Source organism: Cherax quadricarinatus, chromosome 18 (genome assembly GCF_038502225.1).
Source record: "Cherax quadricarinatus isolate ZL_2023a chromosome 18, ASM3850222v1, whole genome shotgun sequence".
In the NCBI taxonomy this organism is placed as follows: Eukaryota; Metazoa; Arthropoda; class Malacostraca; order Decapoda; family Parastacidae; genus Cherax; species Cherax quadricarinatus.
In genome coordinates this window covers 2,528,507-2,550,555 of record NC_091309.1, presented here as the reverse complement: position 1 = coordinate 2,550,555, position 22,049 = coordinate 2,528,507, and the positions used below count along the sequence as shown (strand labels likewise).

At 47.8% G+C, this 22,049-nt stretch overlaps 1 protein-coding gene across 2 annotated transcripts in view; it reads left to right on the top strand.

Annotated features, from left to right (window-relative positions):
* The first annotated feature begins 7,832 nt into the window (after positions 1-7,832).
* The window catches only part of LOC128689334 (periostin), a 67,180-nt gene continuing 52,963 nt past the window's right edge, over positions 7,833-22,049 (top strand). The window contains exon 1 of one of the 2 annotated variants that reach the window (XM_070086073.1): positions 7,833-8,286. In XM_070086073.1, the coding sequence (XP_069942174.1) occupies positions 8,205-8,286 (82 nt within the window). In that variant the 5' untranslated portion in view covers positions 7,833-8,204. The remainder of the gene's footprint in view (positions 8,287-22,049) is intronic. The other variant, XM_070086074.1, reaches the window with a different exon arrangement.

Below are 22,049 nucleotides of genomic sequence, written 5' to 3'. Positions count from 1 at the left end.
CTCGCCACGTACCATGACTCGCTGCTGTCTTCCTGACAAGTATTCCCTGATCCATTGTAGTGCCTTCCCTGTTATCCCTGCTTGGTCCTCCAGTTTTTGCACCAATCTCTTGTGTGGAACTGTGTCAAACGCCTTCTTGCAGTCCAAGAAAATGCAATGGTGTGACTGCTGCCCACAGGATGGGTATGGTGTGACTGCTGTCCACAGGATGGATATGGTGTGACTGCTGCCCACAGGATGGGTATGGTGTGACTGCTGTCCACAGGTTGGATATGGTGTGACTGCTGCCCACAGGATGGGTATGGTGTGACTGCTGCCCCCAGGATGGGTATGGTGTGACTGCTGCCCCCAGGATGGGTATGGTGTGACTGCTGCCCACAGGATGGGTATGGTGTGACTGCTGCCCACAGGATGGGTATGGTGTGACTGCTGTCCACAGGATGGGTATGGTGTGACTGCTGCCCACAGGATGGGTATGGTGTGACTGCTGCCCCCAGGATGGGTATGGTGTGACTGCTGTCCACAGGATGGGTATGGTGTGACTGCTGCCCCCAGGATGGGTATGGTGTGACTGCTGCCCCCAGGATGGGTATGGTGTGACTGCTGCCCCCAGGATGGGTATGGTGTGACTGCTGCCCACAGGATGGGTATGGTGTGACTGCTGCCCCCAGGATGGGTATGGTGTGACTGCTACCCCCAGGATGGGTATGGTGTGACTGCTGCCCACAGGATGGGTATGGTGTGACTGCTGCCCCCAGGATGGGTATGGTGTGACTGCTGCCCCCAGGATGGGTATGGTGTGACTGCTGCCCACAGGATGGGTATGGTGTGACTGCTGCCCACAGGATGGGTATGGTGTGACTGCTGCCCACAGGATGGGTATGGTGTGACTGCTGCCCACAGGATGGGTATGGTGTGACTGCTGCCCCCAGGATGGGTATGGTGTGACTGCTGCCCCCAGGATGGGTATGGTGTGACTGCTGCCCCCAGGGTGGGTATGGTGTGACTGCTGCCCCCAGGATGGGTATGGTGTGACTGCCACCCACAGGATGGGTATGGTGTGACTGCTGCCCCCAGGATGGGTATGGTGTGACTGCCACCCACAGGATGGGTATGGTGTGACTGCCACCCACAGGATGGGTATGGTGTGACTGCTGCCCACAGGATGGGTATGGTGTGACTGCTGCCCCCAGGATGGGTATGGTGTGACTGCTGCCCCCAGGATGGGTATGATGCGACTGCTGCCCCCAGGATGGGTATGGTGTGACTGCTGCCCCCAGGATGGGTATGGTGTGACTGCTGCCCCCAGGATGGGTATGGTGTGACTGCCACCCACAGGATGGGTATGGTGTGACTGCCGCCCACAGAGAAATTTCCACTCTTCATAATTCGTTCTCCCGTCTTGGCTACCCTTCTCATTTCATAGACTCTGCCCTCTCACGTGCTAAACGCAATTTCTTCTCTCCCAAACTCTCTACTCATGGGAACTCTTCTATCCTCTGCCTTCCCTACATTTCCGGTCTTTCTAATCTCAACAATTCTCTCCGTCCCTTAGACATCAAGCTTACCTTCCGCCAGACTAACACTCTTCGCACTAATCTCGTTCATACCTCTCCTCCCTCTACGGATGTTCCTGGTGTCTACTCTATTTCTTGCTCCTCCTGTCCTCTTCAGTACTTCGGAGAAACTGGTCGATCTCTTTCTGACAGACTTAGGGAGCACAAAAATAGTGTTAGGCTTGCCGACACTAACAATGCTCTTTTCTGTCACGTCAGAGATCATAGCCATCCTATTGACTGGTCTTCTGCTAAAACTGTCTTCCCTACTTCCAACTCGAACAGTCGCCGTCTAGTTGAATCCTCTCTAATACACAACTTTCCTTGTATGAACCTTAGCCCTGGCTTCGTCTCTGTAGATGCCTTCCTCTCCCACTACATTGTAAAATGCTCCAAACTTCAGAACACCCGTGACTTAACCTGAATCCTCATTTTTTCTTTCTTTTTCTTCTTCCTCTTCCCCTTTCCTCTTTCCTTTTCTCCTCTGGGTTGTCTTTCTCTCTCCTGTCTCGTGTTTCTGTTCCTTCTTCATTTATTTTATTTCACCACTTCCCCTTTCACGCACCTCTGTGCGCTTGCTCTCCCTCTGTGGGTATCTAGCTCTCTTGCAGTGCTCCCCTTCCTTTGTTTTTGACTGGCTCGTCATCCTTATTTCCCACTTCTACCACTACCACTACTACTACCTCTTCTTCTTCTACTACTACTACAACTACTGATGAAATTAAGACACATGTGCGGCGTCTGGTTGTCTTTGTTGTGGACGTTTCGCCATCCAGTGGCTGGCTGGATGGCGAAACGTCTACGATGGGGATGCCCGGGTGTTGTGCATGTGTCTTAATTTCATCTTGTCGGTATTATATACAATTCTTGTACTACTACTACTACTACCTCCACCTCTTCCTGCCTATATATAGCCGTCCTGCTCCACTTCTGTTAGTGTGACTTTGTCAATGGTCCAAGTCGGACCGAAACGTCGTCGTAAGCTTCTCTCTTTTATGTGCGGGTTATTTGTGTATCGTTCCAGTCACGGTATTGTGCCTTTTTGTTATTTAACCTACTTACTGCTAGGTAAACAAATGCCAGGACGCGGCCAATAAGTCGCTAACACCCAGGAACCTAACTCAAGAAATCGTAATGACACGATTGCAAACAAACCATACCCCCGGCCGGGATTGAACTCGCGGTCATAGAGTCTCAAAACTCCAGCCCGTCGCGTTAGCCACTAGACCAGCTAGCCACAATAAGATTCATCCAACTAGGTATATTTCTACGACGGGCTGGAGTTTTGAGACTATGACCGCGGGTTCAATCCCGGCCGGGGGTATGGTTTGGACCCAGGAACCTACTTACTGCTAGGTAAACAAATGCCAGGACGCAGCCAATAAGTCGCTAACACCCAGGAACCTACTTACTGCTAGGTAAACAAATGATAGGAAACAAAGTTTACACTTGTACAGTAACAGCACCATTAACAATAGTAACAACAACAATAACGCCATTAAGTGCAATATCACCATAACAGCCCAGGGAAACTGCAGTAATAGTACAAACTGTTTCATGGTAAACTAATAAAAGCATCATAAACTGTAGTAACAGCATTATAAACTGCAGAAATAGCATCATAAGCTGCAGTAACTGCATCATAAACTGCAGTAACAGCAGTATAAACTGCAGTAATAGCATCATAAACTGCAGTAACAGCACTATAAACTGCAGTAACAGCACCATAAACTGCAGTAACAGCACTATAAACTGCAGTAATAGCATCATAAACTGCAGTAACAGCACTATAAACTGCAGTAATAGCATCATAAACTGCAGTAACAGCACCATAAACTGCAGTAACAGCACCATAAACTGCAGTAACCACCATAAACTACAATACCATCAAAAACTGTAGTAACTGCATCATAAACTGCAGTAACAGCACTATAAACTACAGTAACAGCATTATAAACTGCAGTAACAGCACTATAAACTACAGTAACAGCATTATAAACTGCAGTATCAAACTGTAGTAACAGCACTATAAACTGCAGTAATAGTATCAAACTGCAGTAACTGCACCATAAACTGCATCATAAACTGCAGTAACAGCACTATAAACTGCAGTAATAGTATCAAACTGCAGTAACTGCACCATAAACTGCATCATAAACTGCAGTAACAGCACTATAAACTGCAGTAATTGCACCATAAACTGCAGTAACAGCACTATTAACTGCAGTAATAGCATCATAAACTGCAGTAATAGCATCAAACTGCAGTAACTGCACCATAAACTGCAGTAACTGCACCATAAACTGCAGTAACTGCACCATAAACTGCAGTAACTGCACTATTAACTGCAGTAATAGCATCATAAACTGCAGTAATTTCATCAAACTGCAGTAACAGCACCATAAACTGCAGGAACTGCACCATAAACTGCAGTAACAGCACCATAAACTGCAGTAACAGCACCATAAACTGCAGTAACATCATGAACTGCAGTAACAGCACCATAAACTGCAGGAACTGCACCATAAATTGCAGTAACAGCACCATAAACTGCAGTAACAGCACCATAAACTGCAGTAACATCATGAACTGCAGTAACAGCATAAACTGCAGGAACTGCACCATATATTGCAGGAACTGCACCATGAACTGAAGTAACAGCACCATAAACTGCAGTAACAGCACCATAACGCCGCCACTACCCTCACTGCAACCACTGCCACTACCCTCACTGCAACCACTGCCACTACCCTCGCTGCAACCGCCGCCACTACCCTCGCTGCAACCGCCGCCACTACCCTCGCTGCAACCGCCGCCACTACCCTCGCTGCAACCGCCGCCACTACCCTCGCTGCAACCGCCGCCACTACCTTCGCTGTAACCGCCGCCACTACCCTCTCTGCAACCGCCGCCATTATCCTCGCTGCAACCGCCGCCACTACCCTCGCTGCAACCGCCGCCACTACCCTCACTGCAACCGCCGCCACTACCCTCGCTGCAACCGCCGCCACTACCCTCGCTGCAACCGCCGCCACTACCCTCGCTGTAACCGCCGCCACTACCCTCGCTGTAACCGCCGCCATTATCCTCGCTGCAACCGCCGCCACTACCCTCACTGCAACCGCCGCCACTACCCTCGCTGCAACCGCCACCACTACCCTCACTGCAACCACCACCACTACCCTCACTGCAGCCGCCGTCACTACCCTCGCTGCAACCGCCACCACTACCGTTGCTGCAACCGTCGCCACTACCCTCACTGCAACCGTCGCCACTACCGTTGCTGCAACCGTCGCCACTACCCTCACTGCAACCACCACCACTACCCTCACTGCAACCGCTGCCACTACCTTCACTGCAACCGCCGCCACTACCCTCGCTGCAACCGCCGCCACTACCCTCGCTGCAACCGCCGCCACTACCCTCGCTGCAACCGCCACCACTACCGTTGCTGCAACCGTCGCCACTACCCTCACTGCAACCGCCACCACTACCGTTGCTGCAACCGTCGCCACTACCCTCACTGCAACCGCCACCACTACCCTCACTGCAACCACCACCACTACCCTCACTGCAACCGTCGCCACTACCGTTGCTGCAACCGTCGCCACTACCCTCACTGCAACCACCACCACTACCCTCACTGCAACCGCCGCCACTACCCTCACTGCAACCGCCGCCACTACCCTCGCTGCAACCGCCGCCACTACCCTCGCTGCAACCGCCGCCACTACCCTCGCTGCAACCGCCACCACTACCGTTGCTGCAACCGTCGCCACTACCCTCACTGCAACCGCCACCACTACCCTCACTGCAACCCCCACCACTACCCTCACTGCAACCACCATCACTACCCTCACTGCAACCGCCGCCACTACCCTCGCTGCAACCGCCACCACTACCGTTGCTGCAACCGTCGCCACTACCCTCACTGCAACCGTCGCCACTACCCTCGCTGCAACCGCCGCCACTACCCTCACTGCAACCGCCGCCACTACCCTCACTGCAACCGCCGCCACTACCCTCGCTGCAACCGCCGCCACTACCCTCGCTGCAACCGCCGCCACTACCCTCACTGCAACCACTGCCACTACCCTCGCTGCAACCGCCGCCACTACCCTCGCTGCAACCGCCGCCACTACCCTCGCTGCAACCGCCGCCACTACCCTCACTGCAACCACCGCTACTATCCTCGCTGCAACCGCCACCACTACCCTCGCTACAACTGCCGCCACTACCCTTGCTGTAACCGCCGCCACTACCCTCGCTGTAACCGCCGCCACTACCCTCGCTGCAACCGCCGCCACTACCCTCACTGCAACCGCCACCACTACCCTCGCTGCAACCGCCACCACTACCCTCGCTACAACCGCCACCACTACCCTCGCTACAACCGCCACCACTACCGACCGACGACCCAAATGATTTCTTCATGAATGAGCCTCAAAACTCCATAAATGTATGCCAGATTTCCGACATTACCCTAACTCCGATAGATTTCGAAAAAGCCATTGACAACATGCCTATGCACTCAGCCCCGGGCCCAGACTCGTGGAACTCTGTTTTCATTAAGAACTGCAAGAAACCCCTCTCGCGTGCCCTAAGTACACTATGGAGGAGGAGCTTGGACATGGGTGAAATTCCACAGTCACTTAAAACGGATATAGCCCCACTCCATAAAGGTGGCAGCAAAGCATTAGCTAAGAACTATAGACCAATAGCTCTGACATCCCACATCATAAAAATCTTTGAAAGAGTGCTAAGAAGCAGGATTGCAAATCACCTGGATTCCCAAAATCTGCACAATCCAGGGCAACATGGGTTCAGGGCAGGTCGCTCCTGCCTCTCACAACTACTGGATCACTATGACATGGCCTTGGATGCACTGGAAGAAAATCAGAATGCAGATGTAATATACACAGACTTTGCAAAAGCATTTGACAAATGCGATCATGGCGTAATAGCCCATAAAATACGTGCTAAAGGAATAACTGGGAAAGTGGGGAGATGGATCTTCAACTTCCTAACAAATCGAACACAAAGAGTAGTGGTCAACAGAGTTAAATCGGAGGCTGCCATAGTGAAGAGCTCTGTTCCACAAGGCACAGTACTCGCCCCCATCTTATTCCTTATCCTCATATCAGACATAAACAGAGATATACACCACAGCACCCTATCATCCTTTGCGGATGATACTAGGATCTGCATGAGGCTGTCATCTGCTGAGGACGCGGTTAATCTCCAAGAAGATATAAACAAAGTTTTCCAGTGGGCAACGGTAAACAGTATGATGTTCAATGAGGACAAATTCCAACTACTCCGTTATGGAAAACTGGAGGAGATAATAACTAGAACAGAGTATACTACTGACTCCGGCCATACAATAGAGCGGAAAAATAATGTAAGGGACCTGGGAGTAGTAATGTCTGAGGATCTCACTTTCAAGGATCACAACAGTGCCACGATCGCACGTGCAAAGAAAATGATAGGATGGATAATGAGAACTTTCAAAACGAGAGATGCCAAGCCCATGATGATCCTTTTCAAATCACTTGTTCTCTCTAGGCTGGAATACTGCTGTACATTAACATCTCCATACAAAGCAGGTGAAATCGCAGATCTAGAGAGTGTACAGAGATCCTTTACTGCACGTATAAGTTCTGTCAAGCACCTTAACTACTGGGAACGCTTGGAAGCACTTGACTTGTACTCGTTGGAACGCAGGAGGGAGAGATATATCATAATCTACACTTGGAAAATCTTAGAAGGAATGGTCCCAAATCTGCACACAGAAATCACTCCCTACGAAAGTAAAAGACTGGGCAGGCGATGCAAAATGCCGCCAATAAAAAGTAGGGGCGCCATTGGTACACTAAGAGAAAACACCATAAGTGTCCGGGGCCCAAAACTGTTCAACAGCCTCCCATCAAGCATTAGGGGAATTGCCAATAAACCCCTGGCTGCCTTCAAGAGAGAGCTGGACAGATACCTAAAGTCGGTGCCGGATCAGCCGGGCTGTGGCTCGTACGTCGGACTGCGTGCCGCCAGCAGTAACAGCCTAGTTGATCAGGCCCTGATCCATCGGGAGGCCTGGTCATGGACCGGGCCGCGGGGGCGCTGATCCCCGGAATAACCTCCAGGTAACCTCCAGGTAACCCTCGCTGCAACCGCCGCCACTACCCTCGCTACAACTGCCACCACTACCCTCGCTACAACCGCCACCACTACCCTCGCTACAACCGCCACCACCACCCTCGCTACAACCGCCACCACCACCCTCGCTACAACCGCCACCACTACCCTCGCTGCAACCGCCGCCGTCAGCACCAGCACCGCCATCAGTGTGGTGTGGGAAGTCGTGTTGTTCACGTCTTGGTGGGACGGTGGTGGCCTTCTTGTGATATTGGTATCCATGACCGGTTCTGTTATCTGTTAGTGATTTTGTTGCCTGTTAGTGACTGGATATTGTCTGCCCCAGAGTCCAGTCTCAGACCTCAACTGGTACATTAAGTATATAACACTACAGTCATTAAGTAAACATTAGTACTAAGTGAAGGTTACCTGGTGATCTGTACCGTGGGTCACCGCCCCCGCGGCCCGGTCCTAGACCAGATCTCCTGGTTACTGACCTGTTCCACCAAGCTGTTAATGCCGGCCGCACGTATGCACCACAATTCGGCTGGTCAGGAACTGACGACCTTATCAAGTTCACTGCTGAAGACAGCTGCAGGTTTGTCGGTGGTTTCCCTTGTGGATGGATGGCGTTGAAAAGTCTGGGTCCCCTCATACTTACCAGTTCTCTCTTAATACACCCATTGCACCTCTGCTTTTCAATGTTTTTTTTTCTTTGCTCTGTCTACCGAGCCTCTTGCTCTCACATGTACCGACTTCAGTGGCCAGGTTAGGAACTAAATCCTTCCAGAATTCAGAATTTTCCAGGTGTAAACAGTGATGTATCTTCTCGCTAATATTAATATTTTAATACTATTAATATTTTTTATTAAGATTAAGATTAATAATAATTATTACTTTGTAAAAGGCACATTATACAAGTGATATAGCCTACGTTCCAAGAGGAACGGTTCAAGTGGATTCAGTCGCTCCTAGTAGTTCCGATGTTTGAATTTATACTAGCTGTGAAGGCTCTCTGCACATTTTGCAGTTTCACCTGCCTTGAACGGGGCCGTTAACTATTCAAGCCTAGAGAGAGGAAAAGTATTTGAGGAGAATCATCACTGGCTCAGCATCTCTAGTTTTAAATGTTCTAATTGTCCAGCCTATCATCTTCCTTGCCTTTGTAATAAGAAAGTCATCGACTTTTTGGGGTTATCCTGGGTAATTTACACTATGTATGATAATTGTACCTATGTGTACCTATGCCTAAATAAACTTTCTGACACCGTCACTCCAAAATCTATCACTGAGCTTCGGCACTAATGAATTATTCGAGTTTGTCCTTTATGTTTCAGACTTTCATTTCTCAGTTTTTCTGTAGTTTAATGGGTGAAATTTGTCCTCGATGAACACCATATTGTCTGTGGCCCACTGGAACACCTGATTTATATCTGCTTGAAGGTTCATTGTCCTCGAAGGACGCCACTCGTACAAATTTTAGTATCATTAGCCTAGGATATGATGCAAGGAATTCAAGTCCCTCTCAGTGTCAGATATAAGAATGAGAAACACAAGTTTGGCAAGTACTGTGCCTGTAGGAACAAAGTCTTTCACAGTGGCAGTCTCCTCTCTGTTTATTACTCTTTAGGTTCTATGTGATAGGAAAATAGCTATCTGCCTCTCTTTCCAGTTATTCCTTTTGCACTCATTTTATGCACTATTACACCATGAATGCATACCACATATGTAATTTGCTAGTCTTCCAGTGCATCCAAAACCATGTAATGTTACATAGCAATTGTGAAAGGCAGGAGCGACTTGGGTTGTGAAATTGTCACGATTCTATGCGACCGGTAGTCTTGCTTCTTTATAACCTTTCAATTATTATGATACTGTGAGACATAAGCGCAACAGTCTATGGTGCATCCAAGAAAATAAGCATATTCTTCTATATCACTAGTGGCCGGCTCCGGCTGGGTTACCAGTATCTCGGGGAGATGAATCACCACCACCAAATGATATGGACCAAACTAAATGTAAACTTTGCCAGGTGGGCTACTGTCACACCTTGCATCATTATGTGCTGGAATGCAATAAAATTACTGAATTCAGAGACAACTCACTCAGAAGTGGTTAAGAAATGTCACAGTACTTATCCACAGTGGTATATTACCAACTATTCTGGAAAAATACCCTGACTTGCCCACTGTAAATAATGCATAACCACACTTTTTTCCTTTACAAGCATATCTTTCCAAAATATAAGGTAATTAATATTTTTGTAATATTTTTATGACCGAATTCATGTCTGAATAAATAAGTCATTACGACTGTAACCTGATATAAACATGTAAATAGTTCACTACCAGTGTAACTTGTTTAACTATCAAAACTCTGCAGCTGTTCCTGGACCCATTATGTGTCTTTGTATTGGTTTGACTATCGCCCACAGGATGGGTATAATAAAGATATTAAAACTAATTTTACTGCCAATTTTGTAGAGTGGGGCTTTGTTGGATTTTTTTTTTAGTGGCAGGAATGACGCCTATGTCCTGGCTCCTACATATAATATGTAGGGCACATGATAATGAGTTAGTTTAATATATTTATCATGCAGCCCATACCCATCCTGTGGGTGGTAGTCAAAAGATTACAGAGGTACATAATGGGTCTAGGGACTGGGCCACAAAAGTAGGGTGATAGCTGAACCAGGTAGAAAGGTAATGAATCCTGTAAGTAAATTTACTTACTTACGTTTATACATAGAAAATGATAATGATTGCTTACAAATTCTGACGCATATGGAGTTTATTAAATTCTCCCTCATGACTGACAGGTTCACTGTTCCAGCCCACTGTAAATATGGGTCTGAACCTTGATTAAGTTGTGGTCTGAGTGTAGTGTCCTCGGCAACATTACGTCCCACACCAGATAATTATTCCTGAAAATAAGACTAGGGGTTTCCTAGTCAAATCGTTTCTGTTAGATGAAGGAGAATTTATTGCAGAGGCTGTGACTGTTCATACAAACTCGCTGTTGAGGTTCTCTCTTTTATAATAGTCCTTGTCACATTCTTCCATTGTAGATGCCTTAAAGCCACCAAGTAATAGGATAATTGGTGTTGGCTTTGATAGGTTACTAGACAACGCTCAATTTTGAACAGTTATCGGGTGGTTTATATTACACAGTTTTACCAACTACAAGTACAGTACAGTTCTCTGAACCATTTATTTACATACATTTCAGTACAGTACAACAGTCACTAATTAAACATTACAGTCACTAAGTAAACGGAGTGTACTTGAGCCGAGATCAAAAAGTCCTTGCCTGCATCCTGAGTGTGTATGGTAAACCTGTGGGTGAGGAAGCTTGCAGGTAACTTAGGTGTTGGAAGGTGCAGGTGATTACTATTTATAATTAACATTCACATTGGAAAGAACTGATCCTGTAGTCATTATAGCCCCTTACTAATGTGAGGTAATCAGGTTTGATCCAACGTAAGGGAGGGTGCTTCCAGTTCCTTGGATGAAGAGCCCTTCACCTTACCGGCGTTAAGGTACCCCCCTCCATCCCTCGAAGGAGACACAGATATACGTGCCTTGGTGAAGCCTCAGGTAAACACACAAGGTAGCGTGACGTACACGTCTCTCAGGTAGATATATTCATCTATTGGCAAAATTCCCAGCGTCTCCTCTACGTAAGTGGAAATATCAAGCATGTATATATATACACAAAGTCTAAAGACATACCCACCTACACTTACGTCCACGTACACCCAGTCCATGTAATGGTCACAATAACTTCTCAGAGGTTCAGTCTAAAGCTTCCTGGATTTAAGTACTTATGAGGCAGAAAGAGCAACAGTCCCGCTAGAGTGCAAACCATTCAACCTTATTATAGTCCTGGAGAAGCTATATACCTGCAAGAATCTCTACAGCGACTGGAAAACTGAGGCAACCAGATTGGATCCGGCATTAAGTCATCTTCCTCTCGTGAGGGACGAAACAGCTGAAGATCTTATGTCTGACACTGTGGAATAACAGGGATACCTTCCTCAAGAGGACACTCCTGGGAAACTGTTTTTTGCTTTATGTCATCTTTCATTATTATTTATTAACTATAAATTAATGTACTGTATGGGTCATATATTATTATAAGCAAAACTAAGCTCCACTATGCGTCATACAATGGTATTGAATCTTCCATTGTTTTACGAGTTGGACTGGTTAAGGTAGCAAAAAAAAAAAAAAAAACTGATCTGAGCAAAACTGCTGTGGGTGGGTCCTGACTACAACCAGCAGTCATGAGATATTTTTATCATTCTCCTGACAAACAAAACTCCAACAGCTCTCCAGTTTGAGCTGACTGTCAACTGGTTGTGAGCTGAGTCTGAGTAAGCTGAGTGTGGTGGTGTGTAATAGGTAGTTGCATCTCTGTCATTTTCACTCCCGTGGGCCGCACCCATGGAGCCACATTGACCTTAATACCACAACCTAACTCAGTGTTCTTTACTGTCATCACTTGACACAGCAGCGACTCCTTCAGTGTTGATTGTCTTGGTATGAGAGGTGTGGGTGTGGGCGGGGTGTGGGTGGCACAGCAGTTGTTAATGTGTGGGGGAGGGTGTTGTGGGTGGCACTGGAGAAGGGTATGGGCGGCAGTGAGCGTTGTTCAAAGAGAAGCCGTCTAAGAAGATAAACATTTATATACTGGAATAATTGTCTTAAAGTGTCTTGCCTTGAGTTCCTTGGAGTATCGGTTGTCTTTTATGTGTATCTGGTAGTGGGTGAAACCTTGCACTTGAAGCCCCCAGCAGCTGAAACCCTGTACTAGAATCCCCCAGCAGGTGAAACCTTCTACCTGAAGCCTCTAGAGAGTGAAATCTTTGCTATCTTTCTGCAAGCAAGTAGAGACTTCCAGCCATTATTCCACACTGTGTTATCTACGTCTGTATGTTGGTTAAATAAAACCAAAGTTCGGTCTCAATCCTATCAACTGCAAGAGTGTTAATTAAGATAGCAGTTCACTTGCACACCTGGAGTATACCTCCTCCAGGTATACACTAACATGAAAAATACTTTGACTCTTTAGATATGATAAAAGTAAACTCAAGGTATGTACACAAACATACACGCATGTGTGTGTATATAATATATATATATATATATATATAATCTGTGTGTGTGTGTGTGTGTGTGTGTGTGTGTGTGTGTGTGTGTGTGTGTGTGTACTCATCCTAATTGTGGTTGCAGGGGTCGAGACTCAGCTCCTGGCTCCGCCTCTTCACTGAGTGCTACTAGGTCCTCTCTCTCCCTGCTCCATGAGCTTTATCATACCTCATCTTCAAGCTATGTATGGTTCCTGCCTCCACTACCTCACTTGCTAGGCTATTCCACTTCCTGACTACTCTATAAATGAAGAAATACTTCCTAACATCCCTTTGGCTCATCTGGGTCTTCAATTTCCAATTGTGACCCCTTGTTTCTGTGTCCGCTCTCTGGAATATCCGTGTCTGTCCACCTTGTCTATTCCACGCAGTATTTTGTATGTCGTTATCATGTCTCCCTTAACCCTCCTGTCCTCCAGTGTCGTCAGCCCGATTTCCCTTAACCTTTCTTCGTAGGACATTGCCCTTAGCTCTGGAACTAACCTTGTTGCAAACCTTTGCACTTTCTATAATTTCTTGACGTGCTTGATCAAGTGTGGGTTCCAAACAGGTGCTGCATACTCCAGTAAGGGCCTGACGTACACGGTGTACAGTGTCTTGAACGATTCCTTACTAAGATAGAGAGAGAGAGACAGAGAGAGAGAGTGGAGAGGGGGGTAGTATGATGGTAGACAGCAACCACCCAGGGACGTACTACCGTCCTGTGGTAGTAGGATGGTAAACAGCAACCACCCAAGGAGGTACTACCATCCTGTAGTAGTAAGATGGTAGACAGCAACCACCCAGGGAGGTACTACCGTCCTGTGGTAGTAGGTTGGTAGACAGCAACCATCCAGGGAGGTACTACCGTCCTGTGGTAGTAGGTTGGTAGACAGCAACTACCCAGGGACGTACTATCGTCCTGTGGTAGTAGGTTGGTAGACAGCAACCACCCAGGGAGGTACTACCGTCCTGTGGTAGTAGGATGGTAGAGAGCAACCACCCAGGGAGGTAATACCGTCCTGTGGTAGTAGGTTGGTAGACAGCAACCATCCAGGGAGGTCCTACCGTCCTGTGGTAGTAGGCTGGTAGACAGCAACCACCCAGGGAGGTACTACCGTCCTGTGGTAGTAGGATGGTAGAGAGCAACCACCCAGGGAGGTACTACCGTCCTGTGGTAGTAGGTTGGTAGACAGCAACCATCCAGGGAGGTACTACCGTCCTGTGGTAGTAGGTTGGTAGACAGCAACTACCCAGGGACGTACTACCATCCTGTGGTAGTAGGCTGGTAGACAGCAACCACCCAGGGAGGTACTACCGTCCTGTGGTAGTAGGATGGTAGACAACCACCCAGGGAGGTACTCCCGTCCTGTGGTAGTAGGATGGTAGACAACAACCACCCAGGGAGGTACTACCGTCCTGTGGTAGTAGGATGGTAAACAGCAACCACCCAGGGAGGTACTACCGTCCTGTGGTAGTAGGTTGGTAGACAGCAACCACCCAGGAAGGTACTACCGTCCTGTGGTAGTAGGATGGTAGAGAGCAACCACCCAGGGAGGTACTTCCGTCCTGTGGTAGTAGGATGGTAAACAGCAACCACCCAGGGAGGTACTACCGTCCTGTGGTAGTAGGTTGGTAGACAGCAACCACCCAGGGAGGTACTACCGTCCTGTGGTAGTAGGATGGTAAACAGCAACCACCCAGGGAGGTACTACCGTCCTGTGGTAGTAGGTTGGTAGACAGCAACCACCCAGGGAGGTACTACCGTCCTGTGGTAGTAGGATGGTAAACAGCATCCACCCAGGAAGGTACTACCGTCCTGTGGTAGTAGCTTGGTAGACAACCACCCAGGGAGGTACTACCGTCCTGTGGTAGTAGGTTGGTAGAGAGCAACCACCCAGGAAGGTACTACCGTCCTGTGTTAGTAGGTTGGTAGACAACCACCCAGGGAGGTACTACCATCCTGTGGTAGTAAGTTGGTAGACAACCACCCAGGGAGGTACTACCGTCCTGTGGTAGTAGGTTGGTAGACAGCAACCACCCAGGGAGGTACTACCGTCCTGTGGTAGTAGGATGGTAAACAGCAACCACCCAGGGAGGTACTACCGTCCTGTGGTAGTAGGTTGGTAGACAGCAACCACCCAGGGAGGTACTACCATCCTGTGGTAGTAGGTTGGTAGACAGCAACTACCCAGGGACGTACTATCGTCCTGTGGTAGTAGGTTGGTAGACAGCAACCACCCAGGGAGGTACTACCGTCCTGTGGTAGTAGGATGGTAGAGAGCAACCACCCAGGGAGGTACTACCGTCCTGTGGTAGTAGGATGGTAGAGAGCAACCACCCAGGGAGGTACTACCGTCCTGTGGTAGTAGGTTGGTAGACAGCAACCATCCAGGGAGGTACTACCGTCCTGTGGTAGTAGGTTGGTAGACAGCAACCACCCAGGGACGTACTACCATCCTGTGGTAGTAGGCTGGTAGACAGCAACCACCCAGGGAGGTACTACCGTCCTGTGGTAGTAGGATGGTAGACAACCACCCAGGGAGGTACTACCGTCCTGTGGTGGTAGGATGGTAGACAACAACCACCCAGGGAGGTACTACCGTCCTGTGGTAGTAGGATGGTAAACAGCAACCACCCAGGGAGGTACTACCGTCCTGTGGTAGTAGGTTGGTAGACAGCAACCACCCAGGAAGGTACTACCGTCCTGTGGTAGTAGGATGGTAGAGAGCAACCACCCAGGGAGGTACTTCCGTCCCGTGGTAGTAGGATGGTAAACAGCAACCACCCAGGGAGGTACTACCGTCCTGTGGTAGTAGGTTGGTAGACAACCACCCAGGGAGGTACTACCGTCCTGTGGTAGTAGGTTGGTAGAGAGCAACCATCCAGGAAGGTACTACCGTCCTGTGTTAATAGGTTGGTAGACAACCACCCAGGGAGGTACTACCATCCTGTGGTAGTAAGTTGGTAGACAACCACCCAGGGAGGTACTACCGTCCTGTGGTAGTAGGTTGGTAGACAGCAACCACCCAGGGAGGTACTACCGTCCTGTGGTAGTAGGATGGTAAACAGCAACCACCCAGGGAGGTACTACCGTCCTGTGGTAGTAGGTTGGTAGACAGCAACCACCCAGGGAGGTACTACCGTCCTGTGGTAGTAGGATGGTAAACAGCATCCACCCAGGAAGGTACTACCGTCCTGTGGTAGTAGGTTGGTAGACAACCACCCAGGGATGTACTACCGTCCTGTGGTAGTAGGTTGGTAGAGAGCAACCACCCAGGAAGGTACTACCGTCCTGTGGTAGTAGGTTGGTAGACAACCACCCAGGGAGGTACTACCATCCTGTGGTAGTAAGTTGGTAGACAACAACCACCCAGGGAGGTACTACCGTCCTGTGGTAGTAGGTTGGTAGACAACCACCCAGGGAGGTACTACCGTCCTGTGGTAGTAGGTTGGTAGACAACAACCACCCAGGGAGGTACTACCGTCCTGTGGTAGTAGGATGGTAGAGAGCAACCACCCAGGAAGGTACTACCGTCCTGTGGTAGTAGGATGGTAGACAACCATCCAGGGAGGTACTACCGTCCTGTGGTAGTAGGTTGGAAGACAACAACCACCCAGGGAGGTACTACCGTCCTGTGGTAGTAGGTTGGTAGAGAGCAACCACCCAGGAAGGTACTACCGTCCTGTGGTAGTAGGTTGGTAGACAACCACCCAGGGAGGTACTACCATCCTGTGGTAGTAAGTTGGTAGACAACAACCACCCAGGGAGGTACTACCGTCCTGTGGTAGTAGGTTGGTAGACAACCACCCAGGGAGGTACTACCGTCCTGTGGTAGTAGGTTGGTAGACAACCACCCAGGAAGGTACTACCGTCCTGTGGTAGTAGGTTGGTAGACAACAACCACCCAGGGAGGTACTACCATCCTGTGGTAGTAGGCCGGTAGACAACAACCACCCAGGAAGGTACTACCGTCCTGTGGTAGTAGGTTGGTAGACAACAACCACCCAGGGAGGTACTACCGTCCTGTGGTAGTAGGTTGGTAGACAACCACCCAGGAAGGTACTACCGTCCTGTGGTAGTAGGTTGGTAGACAACCACCCAGGGAGGTACTACCGTCCTGTGGTAGTAGGTTGGTAGACAACCACCCAGGAAGGTACTACCGTCCTGTGGCAGTAGGTTGGTGGAAAACCACCCAGGGAGGTACTACCGTCCTGTGGTAGTAGGTTGGTAGACAACCACCCAGGAAGGTACTACCGTTCTGTGGTAGTATGTTGGAAGACAACAACCACCCAGGGAGGTACTACCGTCCTGTGGTAGTAGGTTGGTAGACAACCACCCAGAGAGGTACTACCGTCCTGCAAATGAATAAAAGGGAAACCAGTTGTTTATTTTATACACTGGTAGGAGAGCTGGTCTCTTTGGTGTCAAAAAACGTAAAGTAGGAGGTGCATCTCGCTAATACTACCTACGCCCAGTAACATTCTAACATGCAGTCTTGAAAGTACGTTCCTGTGCGTACACACTCATCCGAGTTCCCTTCTAAATTTCTTTAGTTAATAATAAATGTATTTCTACAAGAACGTGTATAACGTATACAGACAATAGCTGACATCAATGACAGACTACTATATAGAAAGTCCATTGTTATGCTGAGCATTTCATGTAAATTTAGGTCAATTTTGTCCTCAGGATGCGACCCACACCAGTCGACTAACACCCAGGTACCTATTTTACTGCTAGGTGAACTGGGACAGCAGGTGTTTTAATTAAGGAAACGAGTCCTGTGTCCACCCGTACCGGGGATCGAACCATGGACCTCAATTGTGGGAGCTGAATGCGCTAGGAATCGAGCTACGAACACATTCTTGAGTAAAATTATTCTTTTGTAAGCAATGAGTGTCGTAAAGTGCAACTATTATGCCAGGAGAAAGAGGCTACTAACCCCTTATGTGCAAATTAAGAAAAAGAAAAATTCTGAAGTTGGGCTGTTTAAAGCTAGCGGTCTAGACTCTACATGATGGTCATTAGCTCTGCCTGTAATCTGAATTCAGACTGATGGGGTTAGTTAGTTTAATATGTTTATTATGCACCCCATACCCATCCTGTGGGCGGTAGTCAAAAGATTACAGAGGTACATAATTGGTCCAGGGACTGGACTCCAAAGTTTTGATAGCTGAGCAAGTTACAGAGGTAATGAACTCACAATTTACAAAGGTAATGAACTCACAATTTACAAAGGTAATGAACTCACAATTTACAAAGGTAATGAACTCCAGGTAGGTCTGGTCACAATCATGTCAAGTTACAAAGGTATTTACAGATTACAGAGGTACGTAATGGGTCCAGGGACTGGGCCCCCAAAGTTTTGATAGCTGAACTAGGTACAAAAGTAATGAGCTCACAAGTTACAAAGGTAATGAATCCTGTAAGAATGGTTACTTACGTTTATACATGGCTACAATCATGAACAAATTATAGTGTAATGAGCAATTCACACTTCCACACCCGGTCACAACTGTAATGAGTTATTGGTGCAAATATTGTTGAGTCATACACACACACACACACACACACACACACACACACACACACACACACACACAGGGATAGTGAGTTAATTTATATAAATGGAGTGTATTTAAGCTACAGTGTGGCATCACTGTGCAGAAATGCAATATACAGTTGGGCCACACTTATACTTCAGGTTAGGTTCCAGGCTACCGCTGGAAAGCAGAACATCATTTTTTCCATTTATCAATGCATGTAAATGCCTCATAACAAGTTTACACTAACATATATTAAGTTAGCAATAGAACTAGGAATTGAAAACAATAAGAAGTAAAATACACACACAACACACTCATTACTTACCTTAAAATATTTGTTTTGGCCTTATATATACGTCTTACGAGCCAGTGTTTTTGACGTATTAATATGCGTAAATTCTAGTGGCTTCAAATCAAGTGCGAGAAAGGTAGTAGGCCCACATGTGAGAGAATGGGTCTCCATGGTCAGTGTGTGCAGTATAAAAAAAATCGGGGAGCCAGTGGTGTATTGTGGGAATGCCATTTCATGCCTAGCGGTAAGAAATATCAGACTCCCTGGCGAATCTGGGACTCTTCTCTTCCCCAGTGATAGCTCTAACACAAATGGAAATATCTCTGAAGATGAATTTCATGGTTTTTGAGGAGTTTGTGACTGAAAGCAATACCCAAGATACCAGAAGGAAGGAAGGAAGCAAGCAAGAAAAAGTAGGGAAGGAAGAGATGAGAGGAAGGAAAGCAGTAAGTAAGGAAGGAGGAAAGGAAGGAATTAAGACAGGAAGAAAGAAAGGAAGGAAGAAAGGAAGAAAGGAAAGAAGTATGAAAGGAAGGAAGGAATGAAGGGTAAAAGGAAGGAAGGACAAGATGAAAGGAAAGAAGAGGTAAGGAAAGAAGACAGGTAGGCAAGAAGAGAGGCTGGTGGGGAAGAAGGCATGTTCCAGAGAGGGGACACAGGAACAAGGGGTCACAACTGGAAGCTGAAGACTCAGACGAGTCACAGGGACGTTAGGAAGTATTTCTTCAGTCATAGAGTCGTCAGGAAGTGGAATAGCCTAGCAAGTGAAGTAGTGGAGGCAGGAGCCATACATAGTTTTAAGAAGAGGTATGATAAAGCTCAGGAAGCAGAGAGAGAGAGAGACGACCTAGTAGCAATCAGTGAAGAGGCGGGGCCAGGAGCTGAGTCTCGACCCCTGCAACCACAATTAGGTGAATTAGGTGAGTGTACACACACACACGGCAATCAACGAAGAGGCGGGGCCAGGAGCTATGACTCGACCCCTGCAACCACAAATAGGTGAGTACACACACATCTGTAGATAGAAGGAGTAGAGGGGGAGGAGGGGTTGCACTGCTCATAAAACACCGATGGGGATTTGAGGAAATGGAAGGCATGGACATGATTGGAGAAAGAGACTACATTGTAGGTACAATTCAGTCTGGAGAACATAAAGTAGTCATTGGAGTGATGTATAACCCACCACAGAACTGCAGGAGGCCAAGAGAGAAGTACGAAGAAAACAACAGGGTGATGGTGGACACACTGGCTGAGGTGGCAAGAAGAGCTCACTCGAGCAGAGCAAAGTTACTGGTAATGAGCGATTTCAACCACAGGGAGATCGACTGGGAAAACCTGGAGCCACATGGGGGTCCCGAAACATGGAGAGCCAAGATGATGGATGTGGTACTTGAAAACCTCATGCATCAACATGTCAGGGACACAACCAGAGAGAGAGGGGAGGATGAGCCAGCAAGACTGGATCTTGTGTTCACCCTGAGCAGTTCAGACATTGAGGACATCACTTACGAGAGGCCCCTTGGAGCTAGCGATCACGTGGTTCTGAGTTTTGATTATATAGTAGAGTTACAAGTGGAGAAGGTAACAGGAACTGAAGGGGACAGGCCAAACTATAAAAGGGGGGACTACACAGGTATGAGAAACTTCCTGCAGGAGGTTCAGTGGGACAGAGAAATGGTAGGAAAATCAGTAAACGAGATGGAATGATGGAATATGTGGCAACAAAGTGCAAGGAGGCAGAGGAAAGGTTTGTTCCCAAGGGAAACAGAAATAATAGGAAGACCAAAACGAGTCCTTGGTTTACCCGAAGGTGTTGGGAGGCAAAAACTAAGTGCAACAGAGAATGGAAAAGGTACAGGAGGCATAGGACCCAGGAAAACAAGGAGATTAGTAGAAGAGCCAGAAACGAGTATGCACAGATAAGGAGGGAGGCCCAGCGACAGTATGAAAACGACATAGCATCGAAAGTCAAATCTGACCCGAAACTACTGTATAGCCACATTAGGAGGAAGACAACAGTCAAGGACCAGGTGATAAGGCTGAGGAAAGAAGGTGGAGAACTCACAAGAAACGATCAAGAGGTATGTGAGGAGCTCAACACGAGATTTAAGGAAGTATTTACAGTAGAGACAGGAAGGACTCTGGGGGGACAGATCAGATGGGGACACCAGCAAGGAATACACCAACAAGTGTTGGACGACATACATAGAGATGAGGAGGAGGTGAAGAAACTGCTAAGGGACATCGATACCTCAAAGGCAATGGGACCAGACATCTCCCCGTGGGTCCTTAGAGAGGGAGCAGATATGTTGTGCATGCCACTTACCACAATCTTCAACACGTCCCTGGAAACTGGGCAACTACCTGAGGTATGGAAGACGGCAAATGTAGTTCCCATTTTTAAAAAAGGAGACAGAAAAGAGGCACTAAACTATAGACCTGTGTCATTGACGTGTATAGTATGCAAAGTTATGGAGAAGATTATCAGGAGGAGAGTGGTGGAGCACCTGGAACGGAACAAGAGTATAAATGCCAACCAGCACGGATTCATGGAAGGCAAATCCTGTGTCACAAACCTTCTGGAGTTTTATGATAAAATAACAGAAGTAAGACACGAGAGGGGTGGGTTGATTGCATCTTCTTGGACTGCAAGAAGGCCTTTGACACAGTTCCTCACAAGAGATTAGTGCAGAAGCTAGAGCATCAGGCGCATATAACAGGAAGGGCACTGCAATGGATCAGAGAATACCTGACAGGGAGGCAACAACGAGTCATGGTACGTAATGATGTATCACAGTGGGCACCTGTGACGAGCGGGGTCCCACAGGGGTCGGTCCTAGGACCAGTGCTATTTTTGGTATATGTGAACATGATGGAAGGGTTAGACTCAGAAGTGTCCCTGTTTGCAGATGATGTGAAGTTAATGAGGATAATTAAATCTGATGAGGACCAGGCAGGACTTCAAAGAAACCTGGACAGACTGGACACCTGGTCCAGCAAATGGCTTCTCGAATTTAATCCTGCCAAATGCAAAGTCATGAAGATAGGGGAAGGGCACAGAAGACCACAGACAGAGTATAGGCTAGGTGGCCAAAGACTGCAAAAATCACTCAAGGAGAAAGATCTTGAGGTGAGTATAACACCGAGCATGTCTCCGGAAGCACACATCAATCAGATAACTGCTGCAGCATATGGGCGCCTGGCAAACCTGAGAACAGCATTCCGATACCTTAGTAAGGAATCGTTCAAGACACTACACCGTGTATGTCAGGCCCATACCGGAGTATGCAGCACCTGTTTGGAACCCGCACTTGATAAAGCACGTCAAGAAACTAGAGAAAGTACAAAGGTTTGCGACAAGGTTCCAGAGCTAAGGGGAATGTCCTATGAA